At 41.2% G+C, this 17,666-nt stretch overlaps 2 protein-coding genes across 8 annotated transcripts in view; one reads left to right on the top strand and one right to left on the bottom strand.

Annotated features, from left to right (window-relative positions):
• LOC149235583 (uncharacterized) overlaps positions 1 to 17,666 on the bottom strand; it is a 101,398-nt gene that overhangs the window by 24,796 nt on the left and 58,936 nt on the right. Inside the window, exons 10-12 of one of the 7 annotated variants that reach the window (XM_089372155.1) lie at positions 9,980 to 10,076; positions 9,712 to 9,879; positions 9,542 to 9,624 (exon numbers count right to left, since the gene is read on the bottom strand). The exons of 4 other annotated variants lie outside the window; for them this stretch is intronic. In XM_089372155.1, coding sequence (XP_089228281.1) covers positions 10,035 to 10,076 — 42 coding nt within the window. In that variant the 3' untranslated portion in view covers positions 9,542 to 9,624; positions 9,712 to 9,879; positions 9,980 to 10,034. Of the gene's footprint in view, positions 1 to 9,541; positions 9,625 to 9,711; positions 9,880 to 9,979; positions 10,077 to 17,666 lie in introns of those variants that run through there. 2 more of the 7 variants (XM_089372152.1, XM_089372153.1) reach the window with 2 other exon arrangements.
• On the top strand, positions 2,528 to 4,521 carry LOC149235585 (uncharacterized). The gene is made up of 3 exons (XM_089460991.1): positions 2,528 to 3,345; positions 3,506 to 4,135; positions 4,505 to 4,521. Exons 1-3 carry the CDS (start codon positions 3,228 to 3,230, stop codon positions 4,519 to 4,521), a joined length of 765 nt encoding a protein of 254 aa, XP_089317117.1. The 5' UTR covers positions 2,528 to 3,227.

The raw sequence follows: 17,666 nt of genomic DNA, 5'->3' as shown, positions 1-17,666 counted from the left end.
CAAAGCAGTCTGTTTTTTCTCTGTTTTTCTTTGCATGTCCCCAACGAGGTCGGGATATAAGGAGTTAGGGCTTGAACTGGTCGAACCTTTGCAAGACCAGCCTTGCAAATCCCAACGGCCTCCCATGGCAGATGAAAAGAAAGATGAGGGGGCAGGAGATCCTATCAAAATCTTGCTCGAAGAAGCCCTCGAGCGACAAAGGAATGCGATGATGGACAACTTTGCCCAGATCCTTCAGCAGCTACCCAGGGGCGACGCATCGGCTTCCAATAGCTACTCTAGAAATGCCACATCGTTTAAGGTACAAGTTAAATTTGAAATCCCCATATTCGAGGGTCAGATAGACGCAGATGTCGTCGATAAATGGTTAAATCTACTAGAGGGTTATTTTTCTGTTTATGATTTTTCAAGTCGGGAAAAGATTATTTTCGCTCTTCTCAAAGCAGCCCCCCACCTCAAGGATTGGTGGGAAACCTACTGCGAGCAGAAGGATGAAAGTACAGGCTCACTATTTTCAACCGCACCCACTTGGGACCCATTCCGGGATGCCATCAAGGAGCAGTACTACCCTGTTGAAAGCTATGAGGATCAATACATAAAGTGGACCACAGTGCGGCAGGGAAGGGACCAAGACATGTCGGAGTTTACCAATATTTTCCATACCCTTCGCACAAAGTTGGGTATCAAGGATTCAAAGCAGCATTTGGTACTCAAATACCGCGACTGCCTGCACAAGTACATCCAGGAAGAAACAGAATTCTTGAACATCCCCTCGCTCGGTACGTCATACTGATCAATGTTTTACGAAACGGCCGAACTGAAACGGAAACGGCCGTTTCTAACCGTTTCAATCACCATTTAAGTGACTCGGCCCATGACCCGGCTCGGCTGACCGAGTCAGCTATGACTCGGCCGAGTCATCCAATGACTCGGCCGAGTCATCCAATGACTCGGCCGAGTCATAGCTGACTCGGTCAACCCGGCCGGGTCCGTATTGACTCGGCCGAGTCATGGAAAGGACGGCTGGGCAGCGTTTTTTATAAAAAAAAAATCAATTTTTTGCTGATAGTTGGTAAAGTTAATTAGGGTTTGTGGATTCTAAATGGTTATTGTAATTTGTTAAATGCTTTTGGGGTCCATTTCCCCCTCCCAAACTCTATTTAAGACAGCCAAATGCTCTCATTTCACTCACAGTAGTCTTATGCATTTGAGTGAGAGTCTTCTTTGAGAGTTAGTGAGCAGTTCTTGAGCTTGTTTTGGAGCAGCAGTGAGGAGTCTTGGAGGAGCATTGTAGCTGGAGTGAGGAGCTTCTTGGGCAGCCATTTGGAGCAGCATTGAGGAGCTGATTTTTGGAGCAAGCTTGAGGAGGCAGTTTGTGCCTGGAGGTATTTTTTTCCACCCTTACAAATCTGTTTTTGCTTAGTAAATTTTAGTTGCATATCAAGAAAGCTTAGAGAGTGTTTTTTGTCAAATAAATGAACATTGAATCAATTTTTTTTTTTTTTTTTTCATTTTCAGATTGTTTTCCTAGTCAAAAAATGGCACCTAGAGCAAAAGATCCTGCTTGGGCATATGTTGAAATGGTTGATAATCAGATGTGTTGCAAGTTTTGCCATAGGAAAATTAAGGAAGGTCCTGGGGGGATTAATAGGCTGAAACAACACTTGGCAGGGATTAAAGGCAATATTACTGCATGTAAATTTGATCAAATTGGGGAGATTAGAAAGAATTTGTTGGAAAGCTTTGAAAAATTTAAAGAAGAAAAGACTAGGCAAAAAGAGATACAGGCTGAAATTGGGAGGAAGAGGGAGATACAAAGAATGATGGCTGCCAACCCCCACTATGAGTTTGAGGGTTCTTCCTCTATCCCTCAAACTGGTGCATCAAACCCTTTCCGTTATGTTCCTCCCTCTTTTGCTTCTGTTCAAGATAAGGGAAAGGGTAGAATGAAGGGTGATGGGACTATCAAAAGTTTTTTCACTCACTCAGGCTCCTCTCCATCAGATGCACATGGTCCTGAAGTTAGTATTAGTAAAGGTCTTGCTCAGCCCACTTTAGATGACCATTGGAAGAAAGAATTGAGGGAGACTGCTTGTGACTACATAGCTAGATGGTGGTATGATGCTGATATCCCCTTTAATGCTGCTCGTTCACCATATTATGAGCCTATGTTTGAGGCCATACATGCTGCTGGAAAAGGCTTCAAAGGCCCTACTATGCAAGAGCTAAGGGGGTTTCGTTTGCAGAAAGAAATTCAATCAATTAATGAGTATTTGCAAGATTTCAAGGAATCATGGGCAAGAACAGGGTGTACCATCATGTCAGATGGATGGACTGATCAAAGAAACCGTACCATCATAAACTTTCTTGCCTTCTGCCCACAGGGAACCATGTTTTTAAAATCAGTTGATGCATCTGATAAGGTAAAAGATGGCCACTTGTTGTTTCAGCTATTGGATGAGGTTATTGAGGGTGTGGGGGTGGCTAACGTTGTTCAAATCATCATAGACAATGCCTCTAACTATGTTCTTGCTGGTAGACTGTTAGAGGAAAAACACAAGACCATCTTTTGGACCCCATGCGCTGCACATTGCATAGACCTCATGCTTGAGGATATTGGAAAATTAGATTGGGTCAGAAACACTGTAGATAATGCCAAAAGCATAACAAAATTTATCTACAATCATACACTGGTTTTGAGTCTCATGAGGAAACACACTGGAGGCAAGGATATCATTAGGCCTGCCATCACTAGATTTGCTACACATTTTTTGACATTGCAATCTATGCTTTCCCAACATAGAAACTTGCAAAAGATGTTTTCCAGTGATGAATGGAATCAAAGCAGTTGGTCTAACAAACCAGAAGGCAGAGAATTGAAAAGGAAAGTCCATGATGAAACTTTTTGGAGAAAGGCAGCAGAGATTGTGAAGCTTGCTGAGCCACTAGTTAAGGTGTTGCGGTTGGTGGATGGGGAAAGGTTGGCTATGGGCTTCATTTATGAGGCTATGGATCAAGCAAAGGAGCAAATAAAGACAGCATACAAGGATAGAGTGGCAAAGTAGGGGCCCATTTGGGCAATCATTGATGAAAGATGGAACAATCAACTCCATCGCCCTATACATGCAGCTGGGTATTTTTTGAACCCACGGTATCATTATAAAGCTAAGGAGTCAGGAGCTTTGAGGGGGGAGGTCAGAGATGGACTGGTTGATTGCATTGAGCGCATGGTCCCATCGGAGTCTGATCAGCTGCTGATACATCAGCAGGTCACATCCTTCAGCAATGCAACAGGTACCTTTGGGAAGAACCTAGCAAAGATTGCAAGAGAAGCAGATGAGCCAGGTAAACAAAAATTTCAATTTTCAATTTCTTAATGGTTTTACTTTTTTTATTAAAGTTTGTTAAATCATTTATAATTTGAAAGTTAGATATAATTTGTAATTTTGTTGAGCTTCAGCCTTCATCTAACTCATAATTCATTACACTCCTATGTTTTTTGCAGCACAATGGTGGGAGGCCTTTGGTGGCCAGTGCCCTGAATTGCAAAGGTTTGCAATTCGTATTTTGAGTCAAACTTGCAGTGCATCTGGGTGTGAGCGCAATTGGTCTGTCTTTGAGAGGATTCACACAAAGAAGAGAAACCGTTTGGAGCAAAAACGGTTGAATGATCTAGTTTTTGTCCAATACAACCTTCGGCTCAGACGGAACCAATTGCTGAACAAAAGACCTGATTCAGATCCCATTGTGTTGGAAGACATTGACCCAACATCAGATTGGGTAGTGGAGAGTCGTCTACCAGAGTTTGATCCTGATGAGGATCTTGAATCACTTGATGTTGGAGATCCACTGCAGCATGTTCAGTTGAATGCAGATCCCAATCCACCAGCCTCAGTCTCACAGCCAGCTAGTAGGACTCCAGTTGTAGGTGCTTCCTCTGCTCAGCCACGACAGAAGCGCAGCCGCATTTGTACTCTATCTCAGCTTGCATCTGCTGCACAGCCTAGTGGTACTGGCACCACTTCTACAGTTGCAGTTGGAGACGATGATGATGAGGAGGAGCCATGGGGCCCCTTGTCTGACTCTAATGATGATGATCCAGAGATTGGTCGAGATGATCTTGGCTCCTCTGGCAGTAGCTACTAGCCTCCTTGGTTATTTGTATTTTGTTTTGACTCTTGAGTCTTTGATCATGTATGACAGACTACAGTTGACTATGTATTTACTATTGCCATTGGGTACATCGTACCATTTTGATATAATGGATTGGTTCATGAGCCTACTTTGATCATATGTTGTCTTCCATGTATATTATAATGTTGTATGTTTGGAAACTTGAATGAAAATCTTTAAAATTATGTTTAAAATATTTAAAATTATGTTTTTTTTATAAAAAAAATTAATATTTAATGTATTTTTTACAACGACCGAGTCATTGAAATCGAGCCGGCCGAGTCATTACCGAGTCCGAGTTGTAAAACATTGATACTGATATGCCGTCAAGGTCGAGCAAAGGTTTAAACAGAGGAAGCGACACTTTGGATCTACGAATCCGAAGCAAGGGAAAGGTGCCCCCAAACCACAGAACAAAAGACAAAGTCAAGGCAGGGCGGCCCAAGACAACCTGCCAAAGCTACAAGCAAAGAACAGCGCGGTGAAGCCAAAAAAGGACACAGGAAAGTGGTGTGAGAAGTTCCATAAGAGCTCCACTCACAACACAAGTGAGTGTCGGGCCAAGCAGTCACTGATGGCCAAGCTAAAGGTTTCAGAATCAGATGCATGTTCCAATTTTGAGTCAAAACCCGAAAAAGGGAATGACAAAGGGAAGCAGATTATCGATGCAGAGCCCAACGCCACAGTTGCCACCATGAAGATCCAGAAGGAGGAACCCGAAGATCCAGAGGAGGAGTTGCATCTCTTCCACTCCCAGATGTGGCTAAAGGGCTCCCCACTATACTTCATTGTTGACAGCGGGAGCCAAAAGAACCTCATTTCAGCAGAGGTCGTGAAGCGGCTATGCTTACTGACCACAACACATCCACAACCGTACACCATCAGATGGCTTCACCAAGGATGGCATCTTCGCGTGAGCTAGCAGTGTCGCCTTCCATACAACATCAAGCCCTTCATGGATGAGGTATTGTGTGACATTGCTCCCCTTGAAGTTTGTGATGTATTATTAGGAAAACCATACTTGTGGAAGCGACATGCTGTGTATGAATCAAGGCCTCGTGCTGTTATTGTTACTTTGGGAAATAAGTTGTGCAAGATACCAGAGGTAGCACCGCCTACCGTCATCTCTTTGATTACTGCAAAGCAATGCAGTAAGCTCGTTTCCAAAACCGAGAAATTTGTTTTCCTGATGATACGCCCTCAAGGAAAGAAGAAGACGGTGGCCACGACCTCCAAATAGGGCCCCTCTGCACGACAACTACAAATGGACAAGGCTGTGGAGGAGTACAAGGACATCTTCACCTCCCCCGCAAGAGTTCCTCTGCACTGTCAGGTCAAGCACTCCATCGATCTGACCCCAGGTGCGCCGCTGCCCAATGGACCAATCTATCGGCGCTCCATTCTGGAGAATGATGAAATCAAGAGGCAGATTTAGGAGCTGCTACAGAAAGGTCACATCCATCCAAGTTCATCGCCCTGTGGGAGCTCAATCATGTTGGTACAAAAGAAGGATGGGACTTGGAGACTCTGTATTGACTATCGGGCATTGAACAAGATTACTGTCCGTAATAGGTACTCGATCCCATGGATTGATGACCTCTTGGACCAACTGAAAGGGGCAAAATATTTCAGCAAGATCGATTTGAAGTCAGGATATCACCAGGTACCAATCAAACCCTCCGATGTGTGGAAGACTGCCTTCAAAGCCAAGGAGGGCCTTTTCGAATGGTTGGTTATGCCTTTCAGATTGACGAATGCTCCTACAACCTTCATGAGGCTAATGGATGACATCTTGCAGCCATTCACCAACTCATTTATAGTGGTATACTTGGATGACATCCTGATCTTCAGCCAGAGTTGGGAAGAGCACCTCCACCACATCCGACAAGTTCTCCAAACACTGCGGCAACACAAGTTATGTGCCAATTTGGAGAAATGCACTTTTGGCATGACCCAGGTTCAGTATCTGTGATACATTATTGATGAACAGGGGGTGCATGTGGATCCATCCAAGATCCAAGTCATTCGAGATTGGCCATCCCCAACCACTCTGACAGAGCTTTACAGCTTTCTAGGTCTTGCCAACTTCTACCGCAGGTTCGTGTTGGGATTTTCTCATATCACTTGGCCCTTGAGTCAAGTCACCAAGGGAGGAGCGAAAGCAAAAATTCTTTTGGTCTGAATCTCAACAGAAGGCATTCACACAGTTGAAAGATCACCTCTGCACGGCACTAGTGCTCGCATTACCAAACTTGCAACAACCATTTGAGGTCAAGACAGATGCCTCTGACTATGCTATTGGGGCAGTCCTTACTCAACACAAGCATCCAGTAGCATATCACAGTGAGACACTTTCAAACACAATCCGGAAGTATCCCACTTATGACAAAGAGATGTATTCCATTGTGCAGGCCCGCCGACAATGGAAGCATTACATTTTGGGGAAGGAAACGTTCATCCACACAGACCACCGACCCTTGCAATTCATACAGATCCAAGGGAAATTGCAGAATGATCGCCATCAGAAGTGGTCCACATGCCTGCAACAGTTCCATTTGAATATCAAGTATAAGAAGTGTAACACCAATAATGTTGCAGATTGCCTCAGTCGACCACCGATCATGGCGTTAACCACTGTGCTCAACTCTTGTGGGCACGAGACTTCTGATTGGCCACTTCTCTACAAAACTGACCCAGAATTCGGCCACATATACCAGACACTCTTGGAGGGTCAGCATGTTCCAGATTTTTACCTCCAGGATGCCCTGTTATGCCACCTGGGTCACCTTTGTGTTCCTTCAAGCGAGCGTGCCAAGATGATTTGGGAAGCACACTACAGTCGGGCTGCTGGATATTTCGGGGTTGAGAAAACAGTGGCAGTACTGCAGAAGTATTTCTATTTGCCGAATCTTCGACAGGATGTCGGGAAGTACATCAGATCAAGCATTGCCTGCGCCATTGCCAAACCGACCATCAAGAAGCAAGGCCTCTATACCTCGTTGCCTAACCCTAGTCGACCTTGGGAATCCATCTCCATGGATTACATGGCAGGCCTTCCTTCCACTAAGCATGGAAACGACTGTGTTTTTGTGGTCGTCAACAGGTTCTCGAAGATGGCCATTAAGGCTGCCTGCAAGAAGAATATGACAGCAGAAGCCACTGTTAAACTCTTCTTTGAACGAGTGTGGGTACACTTTGGGATCCCACAGTCTATCATCTCAGATCGGGACAGCAGGTTCCTTAGTACATTTTGGTCCAGTCTTTGGTCGATGCTCGACACCAAACTCACTAAGTCCACAGCCTTCCATCCTCAAACTGATGGCTAGACAGAGGTTGTCAATAGGATGATCGTACACATTCTACGCATGTACAACTCAAAGCATCCACGCACATGGGACGAGAGCCTCCCCTATGTTCAGCACAGCTACAACTGGGCTCTCCATAGCTCGACTAGCCACAGCCCTTTTCAGGTGGGCTTGGAATTCCAGCCACTATGTCCCATTGATGTGGCCATGCCATTTGCAGCTACTCATGCAGATTCGGCTCATGTCCAATCCGAAACAGATAAGGCAAACAGCTTCATTGAGCACATCCAACATATTCGCCAGCAGGTCCATGGCATTCTGGAGAAATCAAATGCCAAGTACAAGTAGGGACATGATCAACATCAGGTGCCACACAAGTTTCAAGTGGGCGATAAAGTCTGGTTGCATTTGCAAAAGGAACACCTTAACGGAGCCTATTGGAAACTCAGACCACTCCAATATGGTCCTTACACCATTACCAAGGCTGTGGGAGACAATGCATTTGAGCTCAGCATTCTCCCATTCCTTGGCCTGCACTCAGTGTTCAATGTGGACCGCCTTCGGCCATACCTTCCACCATTACTAGACACATCCGACAATGTAGAACAACTCACACCCACAGAGTTAAATCTAGACTACATGGAACAAGCTGCAACTAATCGGATCATGGACACATAGATCAAGCACACTCGCCAGTGGAATATCCAATTGTATCGAGTTGTCAAAGCAGGCCAACTCCTTCACCAGGGCAAGTGGCTCACCAGGGACCAAGTTCAACAGAAGTTTCCTCATCTCATGGAGGAACTCAACGCAATGGGGACCATTGCTTCCTAAGGGGGGAGGAATGATCCAGGTAGATATTCGTGGCCACCTGCCAAGTCCACTTGGACCCCCACCATTGTTTCTTCCAGCTGTTTAGTTTCTTTAATTGTAGCACAGTTTACTATTTTTAGCAGTTTTTTGGGTCCTGAACTTCCGGAGCCGTTTTGAGACCCTAAACGATGTTTTTTTGGGAAAACTGGACCCATGTTGCTCTTCCCAAAGTTGTAGTTCTTGGATAGATCTTTCTAATGAGATATTGTGCGTGTCAAACGAAGATCGTATGCCAAAGTTACGACCCCGGGAAGTTAATGCACTAGTTTACCCAAACGGGGCCCACAGTTTGGCGTTTCATCTTCTAGGGTTAGGTTTTTGGATGTGTAGGGTTTTCCATTGTTTCTCAACAATAAATAGGCCTTCGAGCCTCATTGTAACACAGTTCAGAGGCATGTAGCCGCCACATCTCTTCTCAGAGATAAGCTACCATTGCCCTAGTTGGTTTATTTCCATTGTTGTTTGTAAGCATATTTCAGTATTTTACATTAATGAAATGAAGTATTATTTTCGTTGCATCTCTATGTTTCTGGTTATCTCTGTAATTTGTTGCGTTCCTGTTTAAATCCGGATCAAGTGGCCAAAAACTACAAGTCAAAATTATAGTCTAAGATTCCAAGTCTGAAGTTGAGGTCGAACAAGAAATTGCAGTTGCATCAAGGCAAGGTTGACTTCGTTTGACTTGGCAAAAAGGGGAAAGGTTTGACTAGGTCTTGGAGGAGTCTTGGTCAAGGGTCATAGGTCTTGGAATTTGCCATTTGAAGTTTTATAAGAAGAGAAGAGTTCTTGTGGGTTTTCCTCTCAAGAAGAGAGGTTTAGGCCCTGGCTAATAGTGTACATCTTGTGTCCTCTTGTCTCATTGTTCTTTACTATTTTGGTAGCTGTTTGATGATAAGAACACTAATTATAATCAAGTGAAAGAAGAAACTAATCAAGTTAAGTAAAATACATCACAAACAATTATCAAAGATAAGAGAACTCATCTAATCTAGCTGCCCTAGATTTCTCAACATAGCAGTCATGTTTAAAACTTTTGAATTTCACTACAAATAGTTGTTTTATGTTCTGCTCTGGACACTAGCTATAATCAGATAAGCTCACGAAAATTAGTTCAGTAAGTAGTCAACGGGAGTAAGAGCGCTTAGCATCATATTTTAGAAAAGTGGAAAAACAGGGACTTTTGAATATAAAGCATACATATGATATATTAAAGAAGACCCTTTCTAGACCATAGTAAGGAATGTTTCTTTAACCTACCAGAAATACAGCAGACCTGTACAAAATCAATGTTTGAGCTTAAATCTCCAAATCACACAACATGCCATTGCAAAAATAAACACCTTAAAAATTAAGACCATACCTTATAAATTATCCCATATTTCTGTTCAGTCAGTAGTTAATGCAGATAAGAATACTTGGTATCCCACTTATGAAAAATGGGAAAAGCAGGGAGTTTTGAAGATATAGCATATGAATGATATATTAAAGAAGACCCTTTCCAAACCATAATAAGCAACGTTACTTTTTCCTGCCAAAATAAAAGAAAGCCTGTAGAAAATCAGTGATTGAGCTTAAATCCCCAAATGACACAATATGCCATTGGAAAAATAAAAGTCTTAGGACCCTACCTTAGCAATTATCCCATCCTCAATGGCTTCCTGGGGCCTGTAATATTTTAGTCACCTAATATCTTGTTCGACCTTTTCTTTGGGATATCCAGTCGTTCTTGCATAAAGAGCAACGTATAATCAATATAAATGATATTTTCTCAATCCCAAAATAGATAAATAACATCAACAGACACACGGAATGAAATGGATTCTAGAGATAGCACCCTACCAGCAGGTGCCTTTCCTAATTTTTACTTCAAACTCTACTAGACGTGCAATGCAGTTTCAGTATTTTGGAAAAACATTTATTCAAGCAAAATATAAGTCCATAAATGTACTCCAGAATCCAGTCCATTAGAAATTTAAAATAAAATGTAATCTAAAATACAGACTCCAGAGTTATCCTACAATTCAAAACCATTTGAAAGCTTCCCAAAAAAAGAAAGAAAAGAACAAGAATAGTCAAACACAACATTCAAATTGCTCTTTTAGAGTTAGAAGAGCAATTCCCTTCCATTTTATGAGGTTCCATTTTATGATTTTGATCGCATTGATGAAGATTTTCATTAAATGGGTTGTACCTAACATGTGGAAGTAACCCTCCATATTCCCTCCCTAGTCAATTAATAAAGTGAGTTTATAAAGTTAGAAAGTGTACTTTTGTATTTAATTACTAAAAATGACTTAAGTGATCTTAGAAGTTGGCTTTTTCTAAAAGTGATTTTATAGAGTTTGAGTGACTCTAGTGATTTTAGAAAGTGTTTTTTCTAAAAGTGACTTAAGTCATCTCAATGAGTGATTAAGTCACATCTATTGATCTTTAGATGGCAAGATTTAATGGCTTTAGTAATTAATGGGTTTATAAAAGGAGAAAAGGGAGAGGAAAAAGCAAACTTTTCAAGAGAGAGGTGAAAAGAAGACGGAGGAGAAAAAGAGAAGCAGCAACAGGAGTGCACATTTCTCAAGGCAACTTACAGCAGTAAATATGGGCATGAAATCTCAGCTGAGAGGCAAGAATTTCAAGAAGAAATACTGTTGTTTTGTACAAGGAAAAAGGCACAAAAATCAAGACAGCAAGGGCACTGTTTTCTAGACTGTCTTTGGTGCATTTAGTTCAGTCTGTACAGTCCGTACAGCAGAGACATGGACTTCTAGACAGTGTGTGGCATAGATTTCAAGAGAATCATGGGAATAATTTTTTAGATAAGTACAGCCAGTTTTTGCTGGAAATTAATTGTTGTAAACTCAGAAATTTCTGTGTGCATTTAATAAAAATTTCCTCTTCTCTACTTGTTTTCCCTTCAGGGTTTTTCCAGGGGCATTGCCCAAAAATCTAAAGTGTCAATTCTTGTGAGCGTTTATTGTTATCTTCAGCATTTAAAGTTCAGATTTAGTCTTGTGTGTTTCTGCTCATAAAAATCAGATTGCATGTGTTTGACTTAAAATACCTTATTGCTGAAGTTTTTCTTGGAGTTGGAAATCTGAATGTTGACTAAGTGTTCGACGAAATTCCTGCATGAGATAATCACATTGTAGGTGAGATTTCAACATGGTATTAGAGCAAGGTTGTTGAAGTACAGTGGACAGGTGTTGACACAAGTTTATTGCAGGGATTGTAAAAGGGGGTTGTGAAGGAAAATGAAGGGAAAAGAGACTGTCAGGTAGTTGGAAAAGATGGCTTCTGACATGAGATATGAGAACAAGTTGGAAGAGGTCTCTAACTACTTGCAGTGGATAGTGAGAATGACAGTTGTTCTCAAGGAGAACAAGCTGTGGAACTTCGTTAGCACTGTTGTGCCTGTACCCACATTAGATCCTATTGTTCTAAATGTTCATGACGTGAAGGAACCTAAGGCACAAAAGATTATCTTGGATGGTGTGAGAGACCACCTCATTCCACATTTGGTTGAGAAACAAACAGCCAAGGAAATGTGGGATGCACTTAAAAATTTGTATGAGGCAAAGAACGAGAACAAGAAAATGGCCCTTAAGGACAAGCTCCATAATACTAGGATGGTCAAAGGAGAGAGTGTGGCCTCCTATCTCACCAGAGTTGCTCAGGTGAAAGATGAGTTGGCAGTAATTGGAGAGGTCATTTCAGACTCAAAGTTGGTGTGTATAGCTTTAAAGGGCTTCACCAAGGAGTGGGATGTTTTCGTGAAGTGTGTGGTGGGTAGAGAGCATCTTCCAGATTGGAGCAAGTTGTGGGATGACTTTACTCAAGAAGAGATTCAAGAGTGTTCTATGAGTAGAGAACGGGTGAAGACAGATGGTGATGATGAACAGAATGTGGCCCTTGCAGCAAAGGGTAAAGGCAAGGGAAAGGGAACTGAGGGATCTACTTTTGGGAAGGACACAAGCAAAGTCAAGTGTTTTGCAAGTCACAAGTTTGGTCACTATGCAAGCCAATGTCCAAACAAGAAAAAAGGTAAGAAGGACAATGAGAAACAAGTAGTTGTTTCCACTAAGGTTGTTGAGTTTGCAAAGAAGTTCAAGAAAGAGTTCTCCTTGGTATCTCATCTTTCGAGGAGCAGTGTCGCTAAGTGCAAGAACATTGGAGTTTGGTTTGTAGATAGTGGGGCATCGCACCACATGACAGGGACTAGAGCTATGTTCCTCGGTATGATAAGTATCAAGTTTCAACTCAGACACGCGTCTTGACAGTGGGGTGCACACCACACATGTAGTGAGGGGGACTGGATATGTGAAATTCCAGCTGGAGTCACGAGGATATTTGGAGGGTGACCATGTGCTTCAGGTGCCACAATTGTGAACATATATCCTCTATGTGTCAACTCTGGAGGATGACGGATATGTTGTTCTACTTGGTATTTTGTAATGGACAGGTAGTGATTTCTCTGATGAGAGAGTGTGGATGCAGCATGAGTTATTGGCATCCGTGTGGGCAGGATGTACAAGCTGGCAAGTCATCCTGTGGATGGTGAGTTCGAATGGATCTCATTTTCAGTGGTAGTGCCAAAGGCAATTGGAGGAGAGGATCTTCTAGCTCGGTCAGGAAACTGTCATGGTTCGAGATGACGAAGGAGGATGCTCAGGGCGAGAGAGAGGAGTCTCCTAGAAGCATGGGCTATTGACATAGGTCTTCAAGTCAGGGACGGGTAGCATGACATTTTGCTGAGTCAGAGGGACATTTTGCTGAGTCAAAGGGAGCAACTACAGTTAACAGTGTCATGAAATTCGGGTCAAATCCAGGTGGTAGAGGTGCCAAAAGTACCTTCCTCGCTAAGAGGGAGTGTTAGTTTTTGTAGCTCAAGAGGTACTTCCACATGGGTTGTGCCTAGCATGTGGAAGTGACCCTTCATATTCCCTCCCTAGTCACTTAACTTTATAAAGTGAGTTTATAAAGTTAGAAAGTGTACTTTTGTATTTAATTACTAAAAGTGACTAAGTGATTTAGAAAATGGTTTTTTATTAAAGTGATTTTATAAAGATTGAGTGGCTTAAGTGATTTTAGAAAGTGTTTTTTTCTAAAAGTGACTTAAGTCATTTCAATGAGAGATTAAGTCACAACCGTTGATCTTGAGATGGCAAGATTTAATGGTTTTAGTAATTAATGAGTTTATAAAAGGAGAAAAGGGAGAGGAAGAGGCACACTTTTCAAGAGAGAGAAAGAGGAAAAGAGGGTTGAGGAGAAACAGAGCAGCAAGAGAAGGGCACATTTCTCAAGGCAGCTTACAACAACAAATTTCAGCTGAAAGGGCATGAATTTCAAGGAAAAATACTGTTGTTTTGTACAGGAAAAATTGGCACAAAAATCAAGACAGCAAGAGTGTTCTTTTCTAGACTATTTTTTGGCACATTTAATGCAATACATACAATCCGTGCAGCAGAGGCACGAAATTCTAGACAGCCTGTAGCATGGTTTTTGAGAGAATTTTGGGCACAATTTTTAAGATAAGAACAGTTGGTTTTCACTGGAAATTTATTGTTGTAAACTCAAAAATTTCTCTAAGAGGATTTAATAAAAATTCCCTCCTCTATTGCTTTTCCCTTGGGGGTTTTTCCATGGGAATTGCCCAAAAATCTCAAGTGCCAATTCTTGTGGGTTTTTACTATTACCTTCAACATTTAAAGTTCAGATTTAATCTTCAGGGTTTCTGCTCATAAAAATCAGAATGCATGTATTTTAGTTAAAATACATTATTGCTGAAGTTTTTATTGGAGTTAGAAATCTGAGTGTTGACTAAGTGTTTGACGAAATCCCTACATGAAATAATCACATTGTAGGTGAAACTTCAACACCTTTCCCCAAGATATCTTCTTTGCAAGTTCTGGCCCCTTACTGAGCATCAACTTCAATCTCGTTTTAGTGCCTAAATCCTCCCATACATAACATTAAGGCCCCAAATTGAGAGGCCAAATACCAATGTGTAAACCAAATGAAGACCAAACTATACCAAAATCATCGAAATGTGCAAGTTGAAGAGAAGCATTAAGTGCAATGGTAAGGCTACTTGAAACCTATCACAAAACTTCATTTGCCTCAAGATGTGCCCCTTTATGTATGATTCACAGGCTTTAGCATCATCACCGATGGGACCTTCAAATGTGTAACTAGGTTCGGTCTTCATAATGTCTTATGTAATCATGATTTTATGTACTTGATGTAAAGAGAAAAAGAAATTAAATATTATTATTTTGTAGCGTGGGTTTCATGCTCAAGGTCATTTTTATTTATAGGTTAAGCACCCATTGACTGCTTCTAGGGCTTTGTAATAAAGTCTAGGAGTCAAAGAGTCATTGTCATATGTAAAAAACACTATTGGGCACTTTGTATCATGTAAAGAGAAATTATGTAAGTCAAAAGTGTCAAATGTCCTCCTCCAAGACCAAGTTGGCCAGCAAGAAAAGAAGTCGGCCTCATGAAGGGCAACTCGACCTCACAAGAAGCCTATATAATATATATATAGTAGCTCGACCTCGTTTGAAGAGCCATCCAACAAGTTTGATCAAGGAAAAAAAAGACCTAAAAGGAGCGAAGTAGAAGGAGAAACAAGGAGACAAAAGTGAAATCAAAAGTCTGAGTTTTCGCGCTACAATCTCTCACATGTGCGAAGTAGTTAGGGCATCAATTGTTGCAGCTAGACCGAAAAATTGAAGTCATACTGGGAGGCCAAAAACAGGTGTAAAAAGGACCATCTTGCAAGCAAAATTACTAAGGAAGAAGCAACTCCCCAAGTGAAGGAAGAAAGAGACATAATTCACCATCTTTTCCTACAGATGCGAGTTAGGGTTTCTATAGTAGAGGCCGAAAATTGCAGACCTGAAGCAGTGATCGAAAATCTAAAGCAGAAACCGAAATCTGAAGGTTTGGCGCAGGTTGACTTGGGTTGACTTTGTGAAGGACAAGCTCATCAAAAGGAGAAGCTAACTTGGTCTTGGAGGGGTCTTGATCTTCAGTCTTGGAATTCATCATTTGAAGATTCTATAAGAAGAGAAGAATTCTTTTGGGTTTTCCTCTCAAGAGGAAGGTTTTGGCCCTGGCTAGCAGCCTACATTTTGTATCCTTTTGTCTAATTGATCTTCACAGTTTGGTAGTTGTTTGATGATTAGAACACAATAATAATCAAGAGAAAGAAGTTAACTACAAGTACATCAAGCTAATTAAAAGAACATCACAAGCAATTATCAAAGTAAGAGAAATCACCCTAATCTAGTTGCCCTTGATTTCTCAACATGGAATCAGAGCTAAGGTGACAGCAAGAAGGAAAGGCAACTTGAAGATCACCCAATTGAAGAAGGATACATAAGGGCTTAGCACAATGGGAGCATCAATTCAAATCGTCAAGGAGAGTTAAGTGCATCAAGAAGGACTAGTCTACACATCATCTTAAAGGAAGGAACTCTTGAAAGAAGAAAGAAGACCTCAAGGACCCCTCCTCCACTCAAAAGACTCTACATACTTGAAGTATTCTTGGAAGATTACACATTCAACAATCATCAAAGGAAGCAAGAGGACTTCATCATCAAATCAAAGTGATCTCCCTCTCATTGAAGAAAGGATCACATCTCAATCATCCTTGAAGAAGATCATCTACCAATCATCATCAAGGAGGCATCTTCAATTTTCAACAACAAAGGAGTAGTGGAAGTTACCATCATCAAGAAGGCAACGAGTTGAAGATATCATCATCAAAGGAGCATCTTCACTTCACAAGTAAGTATTATATATTTTATGTCTCAATCTACAATGACTTCTTTCTGCAAGGAGAACAACAAACTTTTTGGGTCATTGAATTACCTCGCATGGAAGAAGAGAATAAATTTGATCCTCATAGAAAATGAAGTTAGCAAATATGTCACAGGCTCAATCAACCAAACCTCCTCAAGAGCAATCTCAAACACTATCAAAGTACATGAAAGGAGAAATAAGAGCTCAAAGGATCCTCATTGAGTCAATCAAGGATTCTCTCATCCCCCGTGTAGCAAAGTTGAAGACATCGAAAGAGATCTATCAAACGTTGGTAGAATTGTTCTCTGCAAGCACTACAGGAGAAATTATATCGTTAAGAACCAAACTATACAAGATGATGGTATCAAAGGAAGAAGGGGTAGCCATATAACTTATGAGGGTATCTCAAATAAGAGACCGACAACAAGAGCTAGGAGAAGTGATGTTTGATTGAGAAATGACCACTATTGTACTCAATGCACTACCAGATGAATGGGGCAACCTTGTATCAAGTATTTATGGAAAGAAGGAAACTACCCCATTCAATGATCTATGGTCATTATGCAAAATTGAAGAAACCAGATTGAAGGCAAAGAACAACATTGGATCAAGTGAACAAAATCAAGCATATGCAGCTATGGCAAGAAAGAAAGTGAGGTCTCGAAAAAGATTTCAAAAGAAAATTGACATGTCTAAGATTCAATGTTATGAATGTAATGAATTTGGGAATTTCAAAAGGAATTGTCCTAAAATAAAGAAGGACAACAAGAAGAGAAAGGAAAGAAATGAAGCCCATGTCATTGAAGAAGTAGAAGAACCTAAAAAGATGAAGTCAAAGAAGGAAGAAGTGAAAAACCTTTACTATGATTGAGATAACATTATATACTTAGTTCTTTTCAGTTTGTAAAAGACAACAGACATGATGGAAAGCATCACAAGTATGATAGGATGCATTGATTGAGATGGTATCGTAAGCAGTCATCATTATAGAAAGGAAGTAGCTTATGGCATCTTCATTGGTAGATAGAAGGATATCCGAAGTAATAGATTGAATGATTGGAGCAAGTCATCTAGCAAGATAGGAAGATAAAAGTTTGTCACACCTGATCTTCATTAGAAAGAAGCATTTGCAAAATGAGGATCATCAAGATCCTCCATTGAATCTTTATTAGGAGTTCACCTCTACTTAGAAGAAGCAAGTGTCTCGCAGATAGTCTACATTCCATCTAGTATGGAATCCACAGTTTAGAAGGATGAAAGTATGGTGACAGAAAGGTGCAGCATGTCAAGTTGGTTGAAGCATTTTTCATCTTCAGGCAAGGAAAGGAAGTTGCTAGAAGAAAGTCTAGATGACCACATGAAGGAAGAGGCATGTATAAATTTGGTAATAGATAGATAGAGTCATGTCATCATATGGTTGCAGATATAATGACTAGAATACTCTATCACATGAGCATGATGAAAGCAGAAGAAACTCTTCCATAAGAATGATACATGAAGGCATGTAGACAA

The sequence above is a fragment of the Pinus tabuliformis genome, chromosome 8 (assembly GCF_031772625.1).
Source record: "Pinus tabuliformis cultivar Carrire ecotype Pingquan chromosome 8, CPIR1, whole genome shotgun sequence".
NCBI lineage: Eukaryota > Viridiplantae > Streptophyta > Pinopsida > Pinales > Pinaceae > Pinus > Pinus tabuliformis.
Note: the sequence above shows the minus strand (reverse complement) of the source record. Positions and strands in the feature narration are given on the sequence as shown.